Source organism: Setaria italica, chromosome V (assembly GCF_000263155.2).
Source record: "Setaria italica strain Yugu1 chromosome V, Setaria_italica_v2.0, whole genome shotgun sequence".
Lineage (NCBI taxonomy): Eukaryota > Viridiplantae > Streptophyta > Magnoliopsida > Poales > Poaceae > Setaria > Setaria italica.
This window is the reverse complement of record NC_028454.1, coordinates 8,104,969-8,125,815: the sequence shown is the minus strand read 5'-3', so window position 1 is coordinate 8,125,815 and position 20,847 is coordinate 8,104,969. Positions and strand designations below refer to the sequence as shown.

The 20,847-nt window shown below is 49.5% G+C and overlaps 1 protein-coding gene across 1 annotated transcript; it reads left to right on the top strand.

Annotated features, from left to right (window-relative positions):
* The first annotated feature begins 9,760 nt into the window (after positions 1–9,760).
* Positions 9,761–12,620, top strand: LOC101757309 (leucine-rich repeat extensin-like protein 2). The gene is made up of 2 exons (XM_004968093.3): positions 9,761–11,064; positions 11,201–12,620. Exons 1-2 carry the CDS (start codon positions 9,887–9,889, stop codon positions 12,048–12,050), a joined length of 2,028 nt encoding a protein of 675 aa, XP_004968150.1. The 5' UTR covers positions 9,761–9,886; the 3' UTR covers positions 12,051–12,620.
* Positions 12,621–20,847: the final 8,227 nt, after the last annotated feature.

The following is a 20,847-nucleotide window of genomic DNA, read 5'->3' as shown; positions in this document are numbered from 1 at the left end:
TCCAGAACGGCAGGTGCACGTCCGGCTGGCCGATCTACATCCCCTGCACAACAGCAAACGAATCCAGCTCGATCGGAACGTGCTGCCAAGTCACCGACTGACTGTTTGCGCTGCCCAGAAATTTCTCCTCGAATTGCAACATCGCTATGCCTGTTCAACGATGACAGTTGACGGTTGACTCGGCGCGCGCGTCCTCCACTACGCAGATGCCACGCAACTCCAAGCTTCCCCCCTGCGGCCCTGCCCAGTTGCCACCGTGGAAAAATTCGCGCGTCAGATAGGCAAGTTCATTAATTGATACTGAGACTGACGCGGCTATTGGCTGGCACTTTCCTAGCTCGGGGAGATATTTGTCGTGTTACCTACGGATGTTGGCGTATCCGTCTGGAGGGTGTTTGATACTAGTTGCTAAATTTTAGCAGTATCATATCGGATTTTCGAATACTAATTAAGACTAAACATGAGCTAATTATAAAACTAATTGGAGAACCATATGCTAATTTGCGAGATGAATCTATTAAGCCTAATTAATCCATCATAGCAAATGGTTACTGTACTACCATATTGTCAAATCATGGACTAATTAGGCTTAATAGATTCGTCTCGCGAATTAGACTCCATCTGTGCAATTAGTTTTGTAATTAGCCTATGTTTAATACTCCTAATTAGCATCCAAATATCCAATGTGACAGGTGCTAAACTTTAGCATGGGGTAATACCCCCTAACAAAGTCTGGATAACCCTAAAATATTTTTTATTCAGTTTATCCCTAAACTAGGCCAATGCCATTTATGTTATCTAGTTCAATTCATCTCTTAACACAAATTGTCTTTTTATTTCTCAATGCACAAGTGAAGTCTTAGTTCAAATTTTGCAAGATGACAGAAGACATCATAAGGCATGTTAGAAAAATATATCATAAATTTTTTATCATGATAGGGTAGGATATTTAATAATAAAATTATCATTGATATACAAAATTATATAAAAAATAATGATAAAAAATTCATAAAATATTTTTAAATATAGACTGTGATGTCCCCTACCACCCTGCAAAGTCTCAAATTAAAATTCAACTTGTGTATGGAGAAAAAAAGACAAATTGTATTATGGATTAAGTTGAACCAAATAGCATAGTTTATGAGATAAATTGAACTAAAATATAGTTTAGGCAGTTATCTGAACTTTTGCTATACTTGAAGGGAGTAATTTGAACTTTTTCCTACGTAGAATGATACGAGGTTGGCTATGCATGGTAGTCGGTAGCCCATGAGTCAGCTGTTTTTTTTTCCGACAAGCTTCTATAGTTAAGCTAGTATTTGTGCAGTTTATCGCGATCCAATCGAACACCGTATCTAGCACTAGCTCTGCACCTGTCACCTGATTTAGGGGCTGTTTGGTAACACCCCATGAAAATTTAGCATCTATCGTATTGGATGTCTGGATACTAATTAGAAGTACTAAACATAGACTAATTATAAAACTAATTGCACAGATGGAGTCTAATTCGCGAGACGAATCTATTAAGCCTAATTAGTCCATGATTTGACAATGTGGTGTGCTACAGTAACCATTTGCTAATGATGGATTAATTAGGCTTAATAGATTCGTCTCGTGAATTAGCATAGGAGTTCTGCAATTAGTTTTATAATTAGCTCATGTTTAGTCCTCCTAATTAGCATCCGAACATCTGATGTGACACTGCTAAAATTTAGCACCTAGTATCAAACACCTCCTTAGATACCCACAAAGAGAGTACTTGAAGGATGTATGCAGAAACCAAATGATTTCGGATTTTTGCTCTAGTTAGTTTGTACACATGCAGATGTATTCGAGACATTTGCTCGCAGCGAACAGGCCTGCGACCAATTGGTGGGAAAGCCAGTTGCACCGGCCTCCCCTAGAGGTTGCAGGTTCGATCCCAAGTGGTGAGGAATTTTCTAAAATTTTTCTAGAATTTATTCCTGAACTGTGGTGACCTTCACACATATTGGAAATTGGTGTTCGAGACCATCTTTTTAAAGCGAGCATGTGAGCGTGAGTATAGGATGTAGATATTAGCTTGCGCATAGGGAGGAGCATGCGTGAGGAGTGAGTGTGCTATAACTTGTACTTTGAAGACAAGGCCGCCTTCTAAAAAAAACATTTGCTCGCATACGTACATGTCCTGATATCATCCTTGTTTTGTTGCGCGGTTGCTTTCCGTGTCTTCCTTTCGCTCAATTGACGACTTGACGCACGAGTTGCGTGGGCAATGGGCATTCTTGCATGCAGCCGGGAACATTCAAAGCGGGCTGCTGCGTGCAGGCTGCAGATTTGCTTCTGCGTGCCCCAAAGGTCACGGCCGGATTAAGCTTTGAACAAGTAGCCATCGTCAGGTTCTCAAACCTTCAGTCCTTTGGCTCTCTAAAAAACGCCATAAAGGATTGATACTCTCGGAACGTCATGCAGTATCATGGATGCATACACAGGCGGCCCGTACAACTACTCTCTCGGCAGCACCAATCAACGCCATCACATTGCGTAATGCGTTCTTTAAGAAAGATCTGGGCTTCATAATCCTTCATCTCATCGTCATCAATCATCATGCATGTTTCATCCTCCAACCGCGATGTACTGTGCTTAATTGAACTACAAACAAACGGTGCAGAGAGCGAAAAGGCCGGCCGACAGGTATCCCGACCTACCGTCCAGTTTCGTCCCCGTCCCGTTCCGTTCAACCACCGTATCATCGACCGTCGTGTGATTTCTTTGATTTTTTTTTAATTTTAATATTTTTTAAATAATAATTTTAAAAATCCTCGGGACAAATATTTCCATCTCGTGACCCCACGTTGTCACGCCAGTGCACGTGGCATGACAAGTCTGCCACGCTGGCACGGCCAAATGACATGAACTTCTCTTGTCACACCACTGCATGGCATGATAAGAGCTAATCTAGTTTAATTTACTCACTCTGTACCATCTAAATAAAATAGTATTAAACTTTAAATGTTGAGAAACTTGGCGTGCACGATATATAAGGTGTGAACATTCCATTTTAGTAACATGTACAAGGTCAAGTGCTACATATTTTGCAAATTTTTAATTTCAAAGTAGGGTATGTATTATCCCTGTATCCCACTTAGGGCTCTCGTTAAATGGTTACTTGTATCTCAATAAAATAGCATTTAAACTTTGAATGTCATGAAACTTAGCATGCTCACTGTGGAAGTTGTAAAGGTCCCATTTTACTAATCCGTAGAAAGCCAAGTGCTACATATTTTGAAATATATAATTTCAAAGTAAGCTATCTCTCTATCTCTCTTAGGACAGTAGTAAGTGTTAAATAAATTCACTTTGACGTTTTCTTTCCTTCAATTTAATAACTTAATGAACCCTAAATATTTTAAAACTCTAATAAGACTAAATCATACGATATATTTATTTTATTTTAACTATATTCATTCCATCAATCATTATACAATTGACCATATTCAATTTTGAAGTAGCCTGTGGATATGACTAAGATGTGACATTGCTGCTAACAAAGATGATGTGATCATATTTTTAGATTTATTCAATTTCTATATATGCTACCTGGCACTATGAGTACTCCCTCCGTCCCGTTTTAATTGTCGCTCGGGAACCGGGATTGTGAGGGGAACGTGGTCTAGAGCGACACTAAGAGGGGATAGAGGGAGTACACCGATCTACCATCTCACTACGGATCATACACCCGCACCTTAACTAATGAATTTAGTTTGGGAATTTCAGTACATATCTTGTAGCTATTGAAACTTAAATGCCATAAGAGAAAGTGAGATTAATATCTGGTTGTATTGATTGATTTAATGAACATTGTTATACATAGGAAAGAGTGTTCCTATAAAAAATTGTCACCTAAACATGCATGCTTGTTCATAGATGTGTCTATCCACTAACTTGTGTCTCTCTATTAAGGGATACAAACTAATTGATCACTAATATAAACTTAGTTCTAACATCCATCCATTTCTGCATGCACACTATAGTATATTACGATGTACTTCAAAGAACACATGGTTTCTAACTCATTCATGTTTAATTCACTCGCATATTATGTACTTCATGTTCTTGTAATATATATCAGGTTGGATAGCAAAGTAGATGGTGTATTGTGTGATCGAGAAGTTTCTCACAAACTATGTTGCATGGATGTTTCTAGCTATTATTAGACTAATCCCAATTTATAGTATCATGTCATGGTTTCTAATTTCAAAGAGATAATGATACAGCAATCTACAATGTAGTGTTATAGTGTTATTTCTTAGACATCATAAATTACGGATTTCTAACACTTGTATTTACAACTTAGTCATATCCATTGGCCTAATTCAAAATTGAATAAGGTCAATTGTTTATTGATTGATGGAAGCTCATGCGCTCTCGTGGTTTCTACTCCTAGCTAGAAAACATGAGGTTTGTCTTGGTTTTACCAACAAAACAAAGAATAGTAAGAGTGTGAATATAGTTAAAATGAAATAAATATATCTTATGATATAGTATTATTAGAGTTTTAAAATATTTAGACTTCATTAAGTTATTAAACTGAAGGAAAGAAAAAGTTGAAGTGAATTTATTTAACACTTGTCCTATGAGAGATAGAGGGATAGTACGTAGCTTACTTTGAAATTATATATTTTAAAATATGTAGCACTTGACCTTCTACATGTAAGTAAAATTGGACTTTTATCTACAGTGCGCATGTTAAGTTTCGTGACATTCAAAGTTTAAATGCTATTTTATCGAGATGCTCCCAAGTAGGAAAATCATTTAACGAGAGCCCTAAGTGGGATATAGGTATAATGCGTAACCTACTTTGAAATTAAAATTTTCACAATATGTAGCACATGGCATTGCACATGTTACTAAAATAGAATGTTCACACCTTATATGTCGTACATGCTAAGTTTCGTATCATTTAAAGTTCAAATATTATTCTATTTAGATGATCCAAAATGAATAAATTAAATTAGAGTAGCGTCAAGCTATGCAAAGTGGCGTGACGAGGAGTCCTCATCTCACCGTGCTCTCTGTATATGACGTGACAACGTTATTTTATTGCGCCACGTGAGCCAGCGTGACAAAAAGTCACAAGATGGATATATTTATCCGGAGGGTTGTTTTTAAAATATTATTTAAAAAGGGTTAAAATTTAAAAAAAATCGATTTCTTCGCTCTGCCTCTGCGTGTCTTGTTGTCGGAACCCGGAACCGGCCAGCATGGGACGAACTGAGCATGATTATGATCGGACGTGGCAAGACTGACAATTACCCGGCCTTTCTCACCGTCACCTCGCACTAGGAGGGGCGAGCTGATTAGACGCCCGATCTGTACGAGCTGGGAGAAACGACGCAAACCGGCTATTCTCTCCGTCTTTTCACTCGATCCCGATGGATGGATCGGAATGCTCGTAAATGAAATGAGATCTCAGATTGGTGTGTTTGATACGAGGTGTTAAACTTTAACAGTGTCACATCGAATGTTCGGATGCTAATTAGGAGAATTAAATATAAGCTAATTATAAAACTAATTGCACAACCCTATGCTATTTCGCGAGACGAATCTATTAAGCCTAATTAATCCATCATTAGTAAATGGTTACTGTAGCACCTCATTATCAAATCATGTACTAATTAGGCTTAATAGATTCGTCTCGCGAATTACACCCCATCTGTGCAATTAGTTTTATAATTAGCCTATATTTAATATTCTTAATTAGTATTCAAACATCCGATGTGACGGGTGTTAAACTTTAACGCTAGTGAGCCAAGCAGGACCAGGGCCCGTGAATTTAAACGCCTGCTGACTGTTGTGGTGAGTGAGAATACAACCTGCGAGCGAGCCGTGTCACGTGTCACGTGATCGCTGCGGCAGCTCCGACGATCGAAGCGATCTGGACAGCAAGAAGCCACCCCACCGCCACCGCCCACACCGGGCCGGGGGGCTCGATGCATCGGCCGGCCATCATCGCCACCGCGCGGGGGGCGGGGCCCGATCGACCTCCATTGCTCATTGGCACCAGCGACAACGACCTCGGTTAATCCCGACGACCGCAACACGATCGCGCAGGTAGGGACCCCATGGTGATGGCGATCTGGGATAATGGTCAGCACTCGAACGGCAGGTGCGCGCGTGTGTGTGTATCTATCGTGCAGCGACGGGTTGCGACGGCCGACGATGATGCCTCCATCGACTGATCGATTCCATTGATCCAGGCGTTTGCTTGAAGCAAAAGGCGCCCATCGGCGATGGATCATCGATCGTGCTGCGCCTGTAACGGAAAAGAGACGCAGCGGTCGATACGAACGTACGTTCGTGCGAGGGAGGGAGCGGATTGATGGCCCGATGCAACGACGTGCCGCGGATCGTGCAACGCCCGGACGCGACCTCACCTGCTCGGCTGCCCGGTCGGCCGTTCGTTCACGGCGCGCGGATGCTTCTCCCCCGCTGGCAGTTGCGTTTCCCTTTTTTCCGAGTGCTTGTCTTTCACCATCGGTAATTCCGATTCGTTCGTTGCCCTGACGAAAAATGCTTCTTTGGAGTACTACAAAAAGATTGAGCTGAAAGCCATTTGTTAGTGCATGCGTGCAAGCATTCGTTCCTCGATGGATCGATCGGAAGGCGACACCAGCTGACAGACGAAAACCCAACAGAAAATGAACGAGGAGTTGTCTGGTCGATCCGCTGCATTCTCTATCTCTTCTGTAGCATGAGCCAAAAGTTTTTGTTTTCTCAATTCAGTTCCTCTCAAGCCTGCTGTATCATCATCTGGGGACACCTCGGCTAATGATATTGTTGTTTTTCCCGGCTTCCCCTGTCAGGTACGTGCATCACCCAAAGTTGACCAATCAATTAGCGTCAGCTTTGTTTAGCAACGTTTAGTTTAGCACAAGCAGAAACACACACCCATGCATCGTGACGTGTGATCAAAACGTGTGTTGATGAGTGATGGCCTATACAGCCTCCTGTTCCTAGCCGTGTATTCAGACCTAACAAAAAAAGCACGACGGAACGAGGAGGCTGGAGGCGCGCAACCGAACGAACGAAGGCAATGCCGTCCGGGGTGCTCGATCGAATACGATCACATTTTGGCTCGGCGTCTGGTACGCTTTTTTGCTGAGTCGCAGGAGCGACGGCTTGGCCGCCTTTTCGAACCATCTCTCCAGCTGGTCGGTCACTAACTTAAATCATATCACAACATTATTCTGTACGCGATACCTAACTTATGCCGCGTCACGTCGTATCACCAGACTATAATACTGTTGCTCAGCGCTGGCCTGCACTCCACGGCGGCGGTTGCATTGCCCTAATCGTCAGCTGTTCCTCAGCTGGAAAGAAAGACCCGGTTCCCCTTCACTTCAAGCCTTCCCCTAACCCCCCCGCTTCACTCCACTCCACTCCGTGGTCACCGCAACCGGCAAGTTGCGGCGGCGGCGGCAGGTGACCGGAGATGAGGTCGGTCTGATTTGATTACTCAGGGTCTCAGGCAGCACAGCGCAGCAGACTCAATTCCCGAGGCGGCGAGACGCGTCCAATCGCAGGCCTTGGATCTTGCGCTTGTATCTTCTAGCATTTCTTTCTTTGTTTTTTTTTTTTTGAAATTGAACTTCTTCTGCCATTTCTGTGGGCGGGTATATCCATCCATCCATCCATTGCCTGAGGCCCATTGGCCCGTTGATGGCAGGAGGAAAGAAGAGAGCGAAAAAGCGTGGCACAGTACGATTCCAGTCGTGTTTAGGGGCTGTTTGGGAGATAGGAACTAAACTTTAGTTCTGTCACATCGGATGCTAATTAGGATAATTAAATATGAGCTAATTACAAAACTAATAGCAGAACCCCTAGGCTAAATCGTGAGACGAATCTATTAAACCTAATTAATCCATCATTAGCGAATGGTTACTGTAGCACAACATTGTCAAATCATGGACTAATTAGGCTTAATAGATTCGTCTCGCGATTTAGCCTAGGGGTTGTGCAATTAGTTTTGTAATTAACCAATGTTTAATACTCCTAATTAGTGTCAAACATCCGATGTGACAGGAGCTAAATTTTAGCCGCTGTGTGCCAATCGCCCTAGTGTCAAACGCAGTGTACCTTGGTACGGTAAAGGATAACTAATTTAATCTGGCAAATTTAAAGATCGGTTCAATAAGAGTCAGATCATAATATTATATAATTTTAAATTAAAAAATAGTGCTGGATTGTGAAGAAGGTACGAGGGTCAACCATTATCACCCTTAAGTGCACCCCTCTGCTGGATTTGATGTTTCGAGCTGGCGCGGACGGACCAGGCGAGCCGGCGACGGTGAGCCTGAAAAATTAGGAAATGCCGAAACGGTGTCGAGGTTTTGCTTGCTTGTACTCCAGTTGTTCCCTTTCTCTTTTTTTTCTTTATTTTTCTTTCTTTCTTTATTTTTCTTTTTTGGCTCGTAGGAAGGATGCTGGTTCGGAATGTGAGCAAGCTTCTGTTGGACAGGCTAACGGAAAGCCGACGTTATCGAACAAGGAGCGGTGTGCGGTGCTGGTACTTTTTAATTTGTAACGTTGCAAACATTCATCAGGAAGCTCATGCGACAAACTCGTTTCTCTTCGTGAGGTCCACTGACCATGAGGAGTCGAGGAATGAGCTGCCAACACACCTTCAGCCAACTTGCGAAACTGAGCTGCTTTCCTCTGCGAGCTTCTCCAAACCACTTTTGTGCAATAGCCCTGTTGCTTCAACAATTTAACGAGTCAGGCGTGCAATTCTGTTCATGTTCTTGTGTTCTTCACTCTTACCACTTTTTTCCCTTGTATTTTAATCGGTTGAAAATGCTAGAATCCTCGATTGATTGCAGCTAGTGAGGGGGGAGATTAGAGGGGAGTCGTAGGACCGTAGGGTACCTGGACCAGTGGTGTCCTTTCGGAGCATTGGATCATGGTCTTATAATGTTGAGGTGTGAGAATTCGATTAATTTTTGTTAAACGCAAGCAATTGATTCATACCGTTACCGTAACCATCGAAGACACTGAAATGCGATTCATGAATATTCTTTTTTCCCTTTTATGAGTTATATATAAGAGAAATTTTAGAGCGCTTGGAAAAAAATAAGAACCGTCCATTCGGCGAAATCGAAAGGTGGAAACAAAGGATATACCACGAAGTATAAAAAGATAAATATCAAGAAGCACTAATTTAGTGGGATCAAGTATAAAAAATAATAAGAAATTACTATGATGCTCTTTAAGTATGTGTAAATTTATTTAATTTCTTTTTTGTGAGAAGAACGAGAAAGGAAAAGTACCTGCACAATGGATACGGTCGAATGACGACGTGTTACTCGGCCACTCGAGCGTTTACATGGAACTTCCGCTGGTCGAGGGTCAATTTCTGGATGATTAGTCTAAAAGGCTATCAAGCAGTCCTCACTTAGGAATAATAAACAGTAGACGCCACTTGACGATCAAAGGAAAACAACTCAGCAGGATGGCGCTCGCCATGGCGTAACAGAAAAAGCGGGGGCAGAAGAAGAAAGGGGAGAAAAAAAAAAGAAGAAAACCCCGAGCGAGCGAGAAGGCAGGCGCAGCCGCCGCCGCCGGGGGTAAGGCAGGAACCGGGCCTAGATCGCAGGCCGCAAAACAGCTTCCCGTAACCAGCGATATTTCCTGGCGCGGGGCCCACCACCCTTCCCTCCCCTCCTCCTCCTCCTCCTCCTCCTTCCTCGCTTCCCCCTCTGCTTTCCTCTCATCTCATATATTCCCCTTTCCCCCAAAATCTAATAAAATCCCCCACCCAAAACCCACGCAGGAGACAGCGCAGCCAGAGCAGCAAACCACCCTCCCCTCCTCGCCCGCCGCCCGCCGCCCGCCGCTTTGCGCCCTCATGGAGCCGGTGCCGCCGGCGACGGCCGCCGGCGTGGGGGGCTCCGGCCCCGGCCCTGGGCCCGGGTACCCCGAGTCCACGGAGTCCTCCCCGCGCAGCCGCGGCGGGGACTCGTGGGACGAGCCCTTCCCGTCCTCCGCGGCCGCCGCCGCCGCGGCGGCCGGCGGCGGGGGCCGGCTCCGCCTGATGTGCAGCTTCGGGGGCCGGATCGTCCCGCGGCCGACGGACAAGTCCCTCTGCTACCTCGGCGGGGAGACCCGGATCGTGGCCGTGGACCGGCACGCGTCGCTCGCCGACGTCCACGCGCGCCTCTCCCGCTCGCTCCTCGGGGGCCGCCCCTTCACGCTCAAATACCAGCTCCCCAACGAGGACCTCGACTCGCTCATCTCCGTCTCCACCGACGAGGACCTCGACAACCTCGTCGACGAGTACGACCGCATCGCCGCCTCATCCTCTGGCGGCGGATCCTCGCGGACCTCGCGGATCCGGCTCTTCCTCTTCCCCGCCAAGCCCGAGTCCTCGTCCTCGCTCGGCTCGCTCCTCGACGACTCCTCCAAGTCCGAGAACTGGTTCGTCGACGCCCTCAACAGCGCCATCTCCGGCTCCCTCGACGGCATCCCCAGGGGGATCTCCACCGACTCCGCCTCCGTCAATTGCCTCCTCGGCCTGGAGGACGACTCATCCGTCCACTCCCGCAGCGGGGTCCCAAACTCAGCTCCCTCCGAGGAACAGCGCGGAAGCCAGCATCAGAAGCTCCCGGCCACCGCCGCCGCCGCCGGCGGCAGGCACCCGCACGACGTCCAGTCCGTGCCGGATTCGCCGATGCTGGATAAGAATTCCTCGTTCGGCTCGACCTCCTCGGCGCCGTCGCTATCGAATCTGCCGCCTATACGCGTGCGGCCGGAGGACCGCCCGCCGGACGCCCGTGTCATGCCACCTACCACCGTGGAGGACCACTTCGCGCAGATGGGGATCTCCGAGCAGCAGCTGCCGCCTGCTGCCTACATGCAACCGCCACCGCAGGTGCCGATCCCTGCCATGGCCGTTCCAGTTGCGAGCCCCTCTGAGGCGTCCAGCCGAGTGTTCTCGGACGATGATAAGTCCGATCATGGTGGCGGAAGCAGGAAGCCACAGCCTCCAAAGCAGGAGGTTCCACCCGTTGCTGATCCCACCAATAGGTAGGTCGGTTGGAACCTAACCAATTTTTACATGCATATTACTATGCTTAGATTATTTTCTTTCAGAGAATGATTGTTTTGAGTAGGAATTACGACGAAACCTTATGCGGTCCATGGGTCTTGTCAATTGTTTCAGAGCCGTCTACTACAACGATAGGTCTCCTCCAGCCGATCTGAAGCGAGATATGCCAGTGGGAACTGAAGCTGCCAGCTACCGCCTCCCAGTATCGGCTCCTGATGCTGCTGCTGCCGCTGCGGCTGCCGCAGTGACACAGCCCCCACCTGGATATGTCTTTGCCCAGATGCATGCGCCGCCTCCGCCACAGCAGCAACAGCCACCGCCGCAGCCACCACAACAACCGCAACAGCCAGCTCCACAGCAGATTGTTACTGCTGGAAATCAGCATTTCATCCACAACCCAGCCACCGGCACCTTCATTCCAATCCAATCATATTATCACCATCCTGTCCCTCAACAGGCACCCCATCCTGTCCCTCAACAGGCACCCCAGCCTGTGCCTCGGCCGCAACAAGCGCATGCATTCGACCCGAATACCGGGATGTATTACATTCCTATGCAGCAGAATGCACCTCAGCCTTATAGCATGCCTCCTGGTGCACAAGTCAGTTTGCCACCGCCTGCCCTTGTTGACACAACGCCAAAGCCAACCGTGCCTATTCCTCAGATGGCAGTGAAGCCTGAATTGCAGCAACCTGGTGTTTACCGAACAACAGCTGCTCCCACCCCTGCACAAGCACCCAATGCCGCACCTGGATATGCTGGAGTGGGATACCACCATGTTATTCAATCCCACCACCACCCTGCACAGCAGCCCGTTGCGAACATGGCAGGCAACTATGGGTATGAGTATGCTGATCCGAATCGCCCACAAGTCTACTACTCGCAGGCAGCAGCGCCTCCGACAATGCCACCTCAGTATCAGCCCATTGTCTCTCCTGATGCCGGTCAGGCTGAAAAACATTAAGCAGCACTCCATAGCTTGAGGATGAGAATTGGTGAATTTCGGGTATGTTGCAAACTCTAGAGGCATAGTTTCCTGCTGTTATCATTATTGTTGCTACTGCATGTTACGTGAGTCTGTGGCAAGGTGTTGCTACCATGAAGCTGTGCATTGGGGATCAAATCAAGTATGCATCCAAGCATGGATTGAAAATAAGATCATAACGGGATGGTTCTTGTGTTGGTGAGACTGATAGAAGGGTGACAATGCTGGATTAGATTGGGGAAAGCCAAGCGTTGGATCCCAGTTCCAATTGCTGTCTTATTTTTTTCTTCTTCTTGTTTTGAATAAATATATAGTGTCCAAAAGAACCTTGGTAAAAACGAAGAAGTCATCATTTGTGTAGCCCCTCTGTATATTTGAACTCTCGGAAGTCATTCAGGTTGAGGTGCAGATAAGTGTCATTAGTTTGCTTGTAGAAACTTCAATTCGAGTTAAAATATCCATATGTGTACATCGGTCCGGTTTTGTACTTTGATATTGATGTTGATATGTTTCTTATCGTTTAATACATTGACCTTGATTCTCTTGCAACTTGGGGTTGCCCTGGTTCCGTGTATCTCTCATTTTGCTTCATAGCATTCGAACGATCTTGCTTTGAAGTGTAGCAGTGCTCTTTCCACTCGACGATATGCTGTATGTCGTTTTCGTGGGGTGTCTAGTTGCAGACCAAATCAGCAAGGTCATAGTCTTGTGTTCAAACTGTATTTTCTGTGCTTGATCGCTCCTGTAGAAGACAAGTAGAGGATTTCAAACCCGCATATTGATTTATCCTCTTCGGATGGTCCTGTTGCGCCCATTATTTCTGGTATTCTGATTTAGCAAATTATCTTATCTGATCTGAAGTTAAATGGATATCCTGTAGAGTATACTACTATTAGTTATGAGATATTTGCCGTGTGGATTGACGCACGGAATCAGATGGTCCCTATATCTGGATCTCATTTGAAGGGGGCTAGGAATAATGTTCGTGAGATCTGGAGGGGGGTCATTTTGTTGATATGACGGATCAACCAATTCAATCAGGGTATGCCTGTTTTTGAGGGGCAGATCTTTCCTAATGAAACCGCAACCACATCCAGATACAGTTTCAGATTTCCATGAAACCACCCGTCTTGTTTATATAGTGTTTAAATCTGCAAATTGCTTCTACTTTAAATGTAAACCGGTACTCCCTCTGTTTTAAATTGTGGGTCATTTTGACTTTTTCAAGTACATACTTCTATACTTCTATAGAACTCAAAACGAAAAAAAAATTGAAATGGAGGGAGTATTTATCCGCCGATCGACCGAGGCGGGGAGTCCTGATGCGGATAATCTCCGGTGAGGAAGCGAGGCCAACCCCGGGTAGGTGCGGTGCGGTGGTCCTCGCCTCCGGATCCTCGGTTATGCGGTGCTAATGATGTGATCTGCCACTGGCTGGGATCTCATTCCTCGCCGGGCGAGAGAGATCCAGCACGATCTTCCGAGCGACGGACATGTCCCCTGGACGATCGCTTCGGCCAAAGGAAGAAGCGGGCGCTTCCTTTTGGCATGGCGCCAACGCCAAGCTAGCCGATCCGTCTCACGATCCTCCTCGGCCGCCGTCGCTTTACGGCTGTGCGTGCTTGATGCTTCCATCGCCGCGTATGTATATATATAGAGAGAGAATAATAAGTCTAGTTGGGGTATAAACAACACGGAGTTGCTTGCTACGATAACATTGCAATTTGATCCTCATGCACAACGGTTAACACTTTCTGGTTTGTGGTTTTCTTTGTACTGCTATAGTAGTATGTACTATTTAAAGGGTGATGAGAGCCTGGCAAGCACGTTCAGGAGCACTAATCAGTAATCGGCCAGCTCGCCTTTCCTTTCTTGCTCCTCCTTTTGTGGCTCCATGATTTCTTCATTTGGGTGCATGGCGTGGCCGAGGCCGACGCTCTAGGTGTGACCTGAGTCATCTCATCTCATGGGGTAAAATGAAATCAGATCAGGGGGTGTTGGGTTGTTGGAAGCTGAAGCCGTTGCTAACATAACATGCCGTTATTGGACCGTGTACACGGGGGGAGAGTAACGCGGCTGCTAACACGGAGGAGATCCGGTATGGGATCCGGCGTAGGAAGGGCAGGCGTTGCTGAGGTGCCGGCGCCTGCCCACCTGAATTCTGATGACCCGATGAGCTAGCAGGTCGTCGCGCGTCTCGGGATACGCGTCCGACGGCGTCGCGAGATAGCACGCCGCTGGCACGAGGGCTGGCCGGCCCGGGTCGTCCTGTAGCTCTACGCGGTCCGAGCTGGGCGGCCGCGCCCCCCCGAGGGGTGGCAGCCCCCAGCGCGCCACGCTCGCAGCGCACGTGGGGCTGTGGCGTGGCGAGCACAGGCTGCCGCGTGGGGTCCTGCCGGCCCTGGCCTGATCAGGTGTGTGTTGGCCTGTTGGGGGATTCGCTGCCGCACCACCACCCCACTCCCGTGGCACATGCCCGCTGCCCACGGCCCGTTCGCCCATGTCGCCGCGCCGTCCAGCCAGAGCCAGCCGCTGGGGGAGCGAACGTGGGGGCGCGTGACCGTGACTCGGCAGCGTCGGCCCGTCCGAGCGCGTCGGGACACGCCCCGCACGAGGGATACCTGCGGTGACTGACGAGAGCGCAGCAGAGATCTCTCTCTCGCTGTGTTGGAAGTTGGCGAGGCGTTCGCCAATTGCCATTCCCAGCGGGATGGTGCTCCCGGCAGCTGCGATAGCAATCGGAGCCCTTGATCTGCATCGTTTCTCGTGTGCTGATGTCTGTTAGGTGTTTAGTTTCCGACCACACTTCGTAGTACCTAACTTTAAGCAAGTTTGACAACAAGTTTGACAAGTTAAATATTTGGTTGGACAACTAATCTTTGGTAAAAAAAATTTCTTCACTAGAGACAAAAAGTGTGGCGAGATTCCTTATACCATGACAAAGTGTAGCTTCAAAGTTCTTTGCCACACTTTCTGTGGCTTGCCACACTTGCTAAAGGTTAGGTGTAGTAAATGGTAGCTAGCAACCAAACATACCTTTAGTCTACTCCCTCCATCCCTTAAAAAGTGCAATCCTTACCTTTTGAGAAAAATCCCACGCAAAAATACAATCCTAGAAAAATAGATCTAACCACCTGATCAGATTTGATTTGTATACCAAAACTTACTGTATGTGGCCAACAAATAAGAATATTGGACTCTTCTCACGCTACCCCTCGTAGAATTGCACTCTTCGTGACGGAGGGAATATGTATTTCCTTCGTATTTCATTTTTTCTTCAAAAATGCTTGTACCAGCGTCAGAACGAGGGAACATAAAGCTACTGACACAAGGACACAAGGCTGCACTCAAGTTCATGATTGCAAACGCCTTTTTTTCATTTCCTCCGCCACCGAACCGGCCCCCTGGCCACATTCACTACAGGCTTTGGGACTTCCAACCGTTTGTTTATGTTTTTTTAACCTCCCAACTGTCGCTGGTACATTACCATAGCACAAAATGTAAATTTTGCACAGCCTATGTACCGTGGTTCATCAAGGTATATCACAAATTCACCGTGCACAGCTATGCACACCCTATGCACCGTTTAGCAAAATTAAATTTTACACTATACAAGGCACCCTAATTTGAAGGAAAAAGCCTGTACAACACAAATTTGGAATGATCCAAATCGTGCACATCATATAAAAGCCTGCTAAATATTCAAATCGCATGGCTATTCATCGCATAAAAATCCATCAGTTCATCAATACATGTTCTTTACCAAAAAAATCCCCACATCGAAACTTGTTCATCACGTGCACAAAGTTGCAAGCCCTTTAGAGTTTAGAGTTTAGCTCCAGAGAGTTACGGACGAACAAGTTCAATCGAATTAACAGTCGGATCAACCACGAATTTCACTGCGCAACCACAGCCACGGGGATCTAATGAATTAAAAGATAAGACAAAAGCAAGCGGCACACCAGGATCCAATGAATTAAACATAAGAAAAAAAATACTCCTCCAGTGCTCGCGTGCTCCCCCATCACGAATAAATCTGTACAAAACACAAGAAAAAGGCTAAGCACATGAGAAAACAAAAGATAGAGCAAAAAAAAATAGAAAAAGGAAGAAACAAGAGAAAGCATCGGAGAAAGGAAGGAGGAGGAAAAACAAAATCCTGCCGAGCGCTATCGTCCGCCGCTCGACACATAGTCGGCCACACGCCGCCACTCCTCCACCCGGGTGCTCCTAGCTCTGGCGGCCGCGTCGGCCACGAGCCTTGTGGCCGTCGACCGCAGCCAGGGCGCGGGCCACTGCAGCCGTGGGGCCGCTAGACTAGGCGTGGTGCAAGGAGCTGCTCTGCTCCGCAGCACGGAGCGAGGCATGGCGAATGGTTGACCCGGTCAGCCTACTTGCCGGGCGCCGTACCGAAGGCCCACGACCCGTGCTGAGCGGTGGCGAGTATCAGCCGACCTCACCGCGGCACCGCTTCGCCGGCCATGGTCGGGCATGCAACGTGTCGTCTGCCCCGGCCGCGTAGGCCCCGCGCCCTCTCCTCGCGACGTGGCTTAGCGCTTGTCGGGGATAGACCCCCAGTACCCGCAAGGAAGGAAGAAGACGAACTCCTATTAGGATTCCTCTACAATGCTACTAGGACTTATATCATGTAATTCTACTAGGACTCCTACCTTCTAACTAGTAATCTCGCCCCCTGAGTATATAAAGGAGGGCAGGGGTCCCTAAATTGGTAGGCCAAGACCTCATAGAACTACAACAAAGGATCAAATCCTCAATACCAAACAACACACAAGCACAGGACGCAGTATACAACACCCCAAACAGGACGTAGGGTATTACGCTACTCTGGTGGCCCGAACCTGTATAAATCCGTGTCTGGTGTCCTCGCTTTCACCATCAAGTTACAGGTCCAGCGATCCCCACTGACCAATTTACTACCTTGGGATACCCCTCGGTAGGTTGCCGGCTATAAAACACCAGCAACGCTGCCCGAGCTCCTCCAGCCCGCGCGGAGCCACCCGAGCTCTTGGAGCCCCGGCCACTGGGCCTGGTCAACCTTGCGTCGCGCCAGATTCGATGGCCGGCGGTCGCGCGCAGGCACGGTTGACGCCAGATCTAGCCTCCAAGGGCCGCACCACCGCTACCTCAGACCGGCCCGCGCCATGGCTGTCGGCATTAGGGGCTCGGAGGTCGGGCTATAGGGCGAAGAGACGGGTCGCATGCCGCCGCAGCCGCTTGTCGCGCGGCTCCTTGACGTTGGCTAGGGGCTGCTGCATCTCATTGCCCTGGTTCTCGGGCCACCGGTACTCCTCGTCGCAGGGATGCTGGCGAGGGCGTGACCCGCCGTCGCCTGCGGGGTCGCGTCGCTTGCTCCTGTCGCCATGGGTGACGGGGGACGCTGCTCCTAGCCGTGGGAAGGTCACCTGGGGTGCGTCGTGCTGAGCCTGCCCCACACATCGCCGTCCAGGCCAAATCTGGCCGCGGCCCAGATCTGCTTTGCCGGTGTCGAAACCGTCGTGCCGCCATCGCAGGGGTTCGTAGTTGAGAGAACCGGTGCCGGCTGCGATAGGTATGCCCCCGACGTAGCTGCATCTGGTCGGAGTGCCGCGGGATCTGGCTGGAGCATTGTCGGATCTGGGTTGCTTGAGGGGAGAGAGAAAGAGCTGTGGTGGGAAGAGATTGAGAGAGTGGGAGGCTGGCTGTACGGTAGGAGAGAGAGTGACCGACGTTCAAATCATTTTGAAAACAGGAAGGAGAACGAAGCTCTCTTTTATTGTGTACATGAACCGGTATATGTATGTAGGTCATCATACAAAATACAGTACATGATAAGATGTAATTCTGTCACACTGACACATGACTCAAATCTCGATACATCCACAGTACAAAAATGAAGGTACATGATACCTTCCATCATAGCTGCACGGAGTATTAAATCTTAGTTCCCCGGCGATGATCCTGAGGGCAACCGCAATGGTTATAGAGAGCAACTCTCTATAACTCGGTACATGTCACCTATAGAGAGCAGTAAAGATGAGGCATCCAATGGATCAGCTTTCACACCTACTTTTCCAAAGCTCTGTAGTCCCCACGATTCAAGATTTTTAATCACTTCTCTCCCTACGCTCTATGTCTGTGGCCGCACGAACGGGCGCCTCCACTGGTCCCAGCTCCTGGCCGGCGAGGCCTGGACGCCGGCCAACCGCAGCCCTACAACCACGCACCAGCTCCGCGCTACCCCCTCCATGCTGTCCCCTTTGCCAGGTGCCTAGGCCCCACCGTGGCCTGCCTCCTCGCCCACGCACCGTCCTCACCGGCCATGGCTGCCTCCCCGCACCGCAGTGCCGGCTCGCTTCCCCGCAATGGCGGTCGTGGCCGCGGCCACGCCGAGACTCGCGACAAGGGCCTGGAGCCCACCTCCGCACGAACTGGGACTCGTCTGCGATGCCGTCCTTGCGCTCACAGCTCGTAGGAGCAGATGCCGGCGGCGTAGGCCGTGAGGCTCGGTAGCCTACGGCGGGGCATGCGGGTCTCGTGGTGCTAGGCCTGGCGACGTGGCAAGGATCCCGAGCTTGATGATGTTGCAGCTGACCTGCGCGCCGTGGCGTCCGAGCGCCCGCACCTCCATCGAGCCATGACTGCCAGCAGAGCCCGCGAGGCTCCACGGGTCACCGTCGCCTGACCGCCCTAGCTCCCGTGTAGTCCGTCCGCAGCGAGCTCACCCCGCCCCTCCGCCGTGTCCGCTGCCTGCGACCCCCGTCCGGCTACACCGACGGTCCTTCCCACCCCTCCGGCCGCGTCCGCACCCCGCCCGCCGGCCGCCGCCTGCGACGTCACCTGCGCTGGCATCCCCTCCCGCGCCCATGCCCGCGCCCCGCCTGTGCCCACGGCGCCGTGGCCGAGATGCCTCCCGCCGGATCCCGTGAAGGCCGTGCCCCTCCCTGGTCCCTATGGCGAGCCAAGCGAGCTGCACTCGCCGGCCGCTCCAACCCCGTGCTCTCCGGCCGCGCTAGCCTCGCCGGCCGCTCCACCGTGGAGCTCTCCGACAGCGAGGCAGAGGATGCGAATAAATAAGAAAAGATAAGCATGTGGTAGGGTCCGCTCGGTGCAGGGGAGAGCCTATCTACACCTACTGCGGGTGCCGTGAGTTCCTGACGAAGCGCCGCTGGCTGCCAAAAAGTCGAGGACGGTAGCTGCACGTAGGCCGAGGCGAGAGCAGAGGGGGACATCGGGCTCCGAGGCCGGGATTTCGTATGCGGCTCGGAGTCATAAAGCGGGCGTGGTGACTAGGTTCGTTTGTCCCGGCCCGTCCCCTGGACTCCGGAGGATAGGATGCGGCCGCCACACCCCAACCCCGGGTCCGGGTGGTCCGATCTGTGACTCCAACCCATGTCTTAGACGAGCGGCGTGTGTGTTCCCACCTGGTTGCCATGCCCCGATGCTCGTCGAACAGCGTCGCGGCACCTCCGGCATCAGCGTGGCAACCACGGAATCAGTTCTCGGAACGGGGACGAACCACAGCAGGAAGCCAGCTTCCTGTCGTCCACCACAAGTTCAGAACGCGACGTGCCGCATCAAGAGCCCTCACCGGCGGCCGGCAGTGAGCCGAGCGTGCGCCTCCGGAAAGCGCCGATACGTCGGCGGTTTTCCTCTCCTCCGGCCCCAATTCCTCCACTTCCAGTCTTCCACGCCCCCCTCGCACGCCTTTTGCGAGCGAGCGGGCGGGCGCGCATGATGCTGCGGCGGACCACCCCACCACGCAGCACGCAGCCGCCGTGCAGTGCATTGCTGCTCCCATCGTTCCCTTCTTTTGACCGCTCGGCGGCCTCGGCTGCCTGCCTGCCCGCACGCCAAAGCCAGCCGAAAAGGCCCAAAAGGCTGGCCGGGGGTCCCTGCCCTGCCCTGGACGACGCGACGCCGCACAACAGCGGGGCCGTGCGTGCTCCCCTCGCGGCAGGCGTGCGCAATCCTGTGTGCTCCCCCCCTCGCCCAGTCGCCCGGTCCCGAAACCCACCGGCACACCCACCCGCACCCCCGTGCCAGCAAACAGTGCCATCTGCTGGTGCTGTCACGGCACGGTAATCTGGATTGATAGATGGACGCTTATTAGCGTATCTTTTGACTGGCCTATGATTAGTGGCCGGCCTTGTTTAGGACAGCATAAACTGAAGATGGTTGCCTTAAACTTGTATCAGTCGTGGTCTCATGCAAGGAAGGGGCTCACCCACTCCGTGTCGCTGTCCTTTTATCGTCCTGTACAATGAACAAGATAAGTTTTAAGTTGGATGGGATGGGAACAACAAAGCTCTTAAACAAGCTCTGCCTGACGTGACAAGCAAATGCGTAGGTCTCAAGTTCGCCCGAACTGCCATCCATATTTTGTGCTGCGCCGCACCCAAATCAATCCTTAGACGGTGTTCGGTTCCACGGATAGTCACTATCACATCGAATGTTTAGATACTAATTAGAAAGATTAAATATAAATTAATTATAAAATCAATTGCACGGATGGAGGCTAATTTGCTAGACGAATCTATTAAGCCTAATCAGTGATGATTTGACAATGTGATGCTACAGTAAATATATGCTAATCATGAATTAATTAGGCTTAATAGATGTATTTCACGAATTAACCTCTATCTATGGAATTGATTTTGTAATTAATCTATATTTAATACTCCAAATTAATATCTAAATATTTGATGTGACTCGGACTAAACTTTACTCCGTGAAGCACCCCTTCGATCGCGTCAAGATGAATCATGCAGCCGTGCAA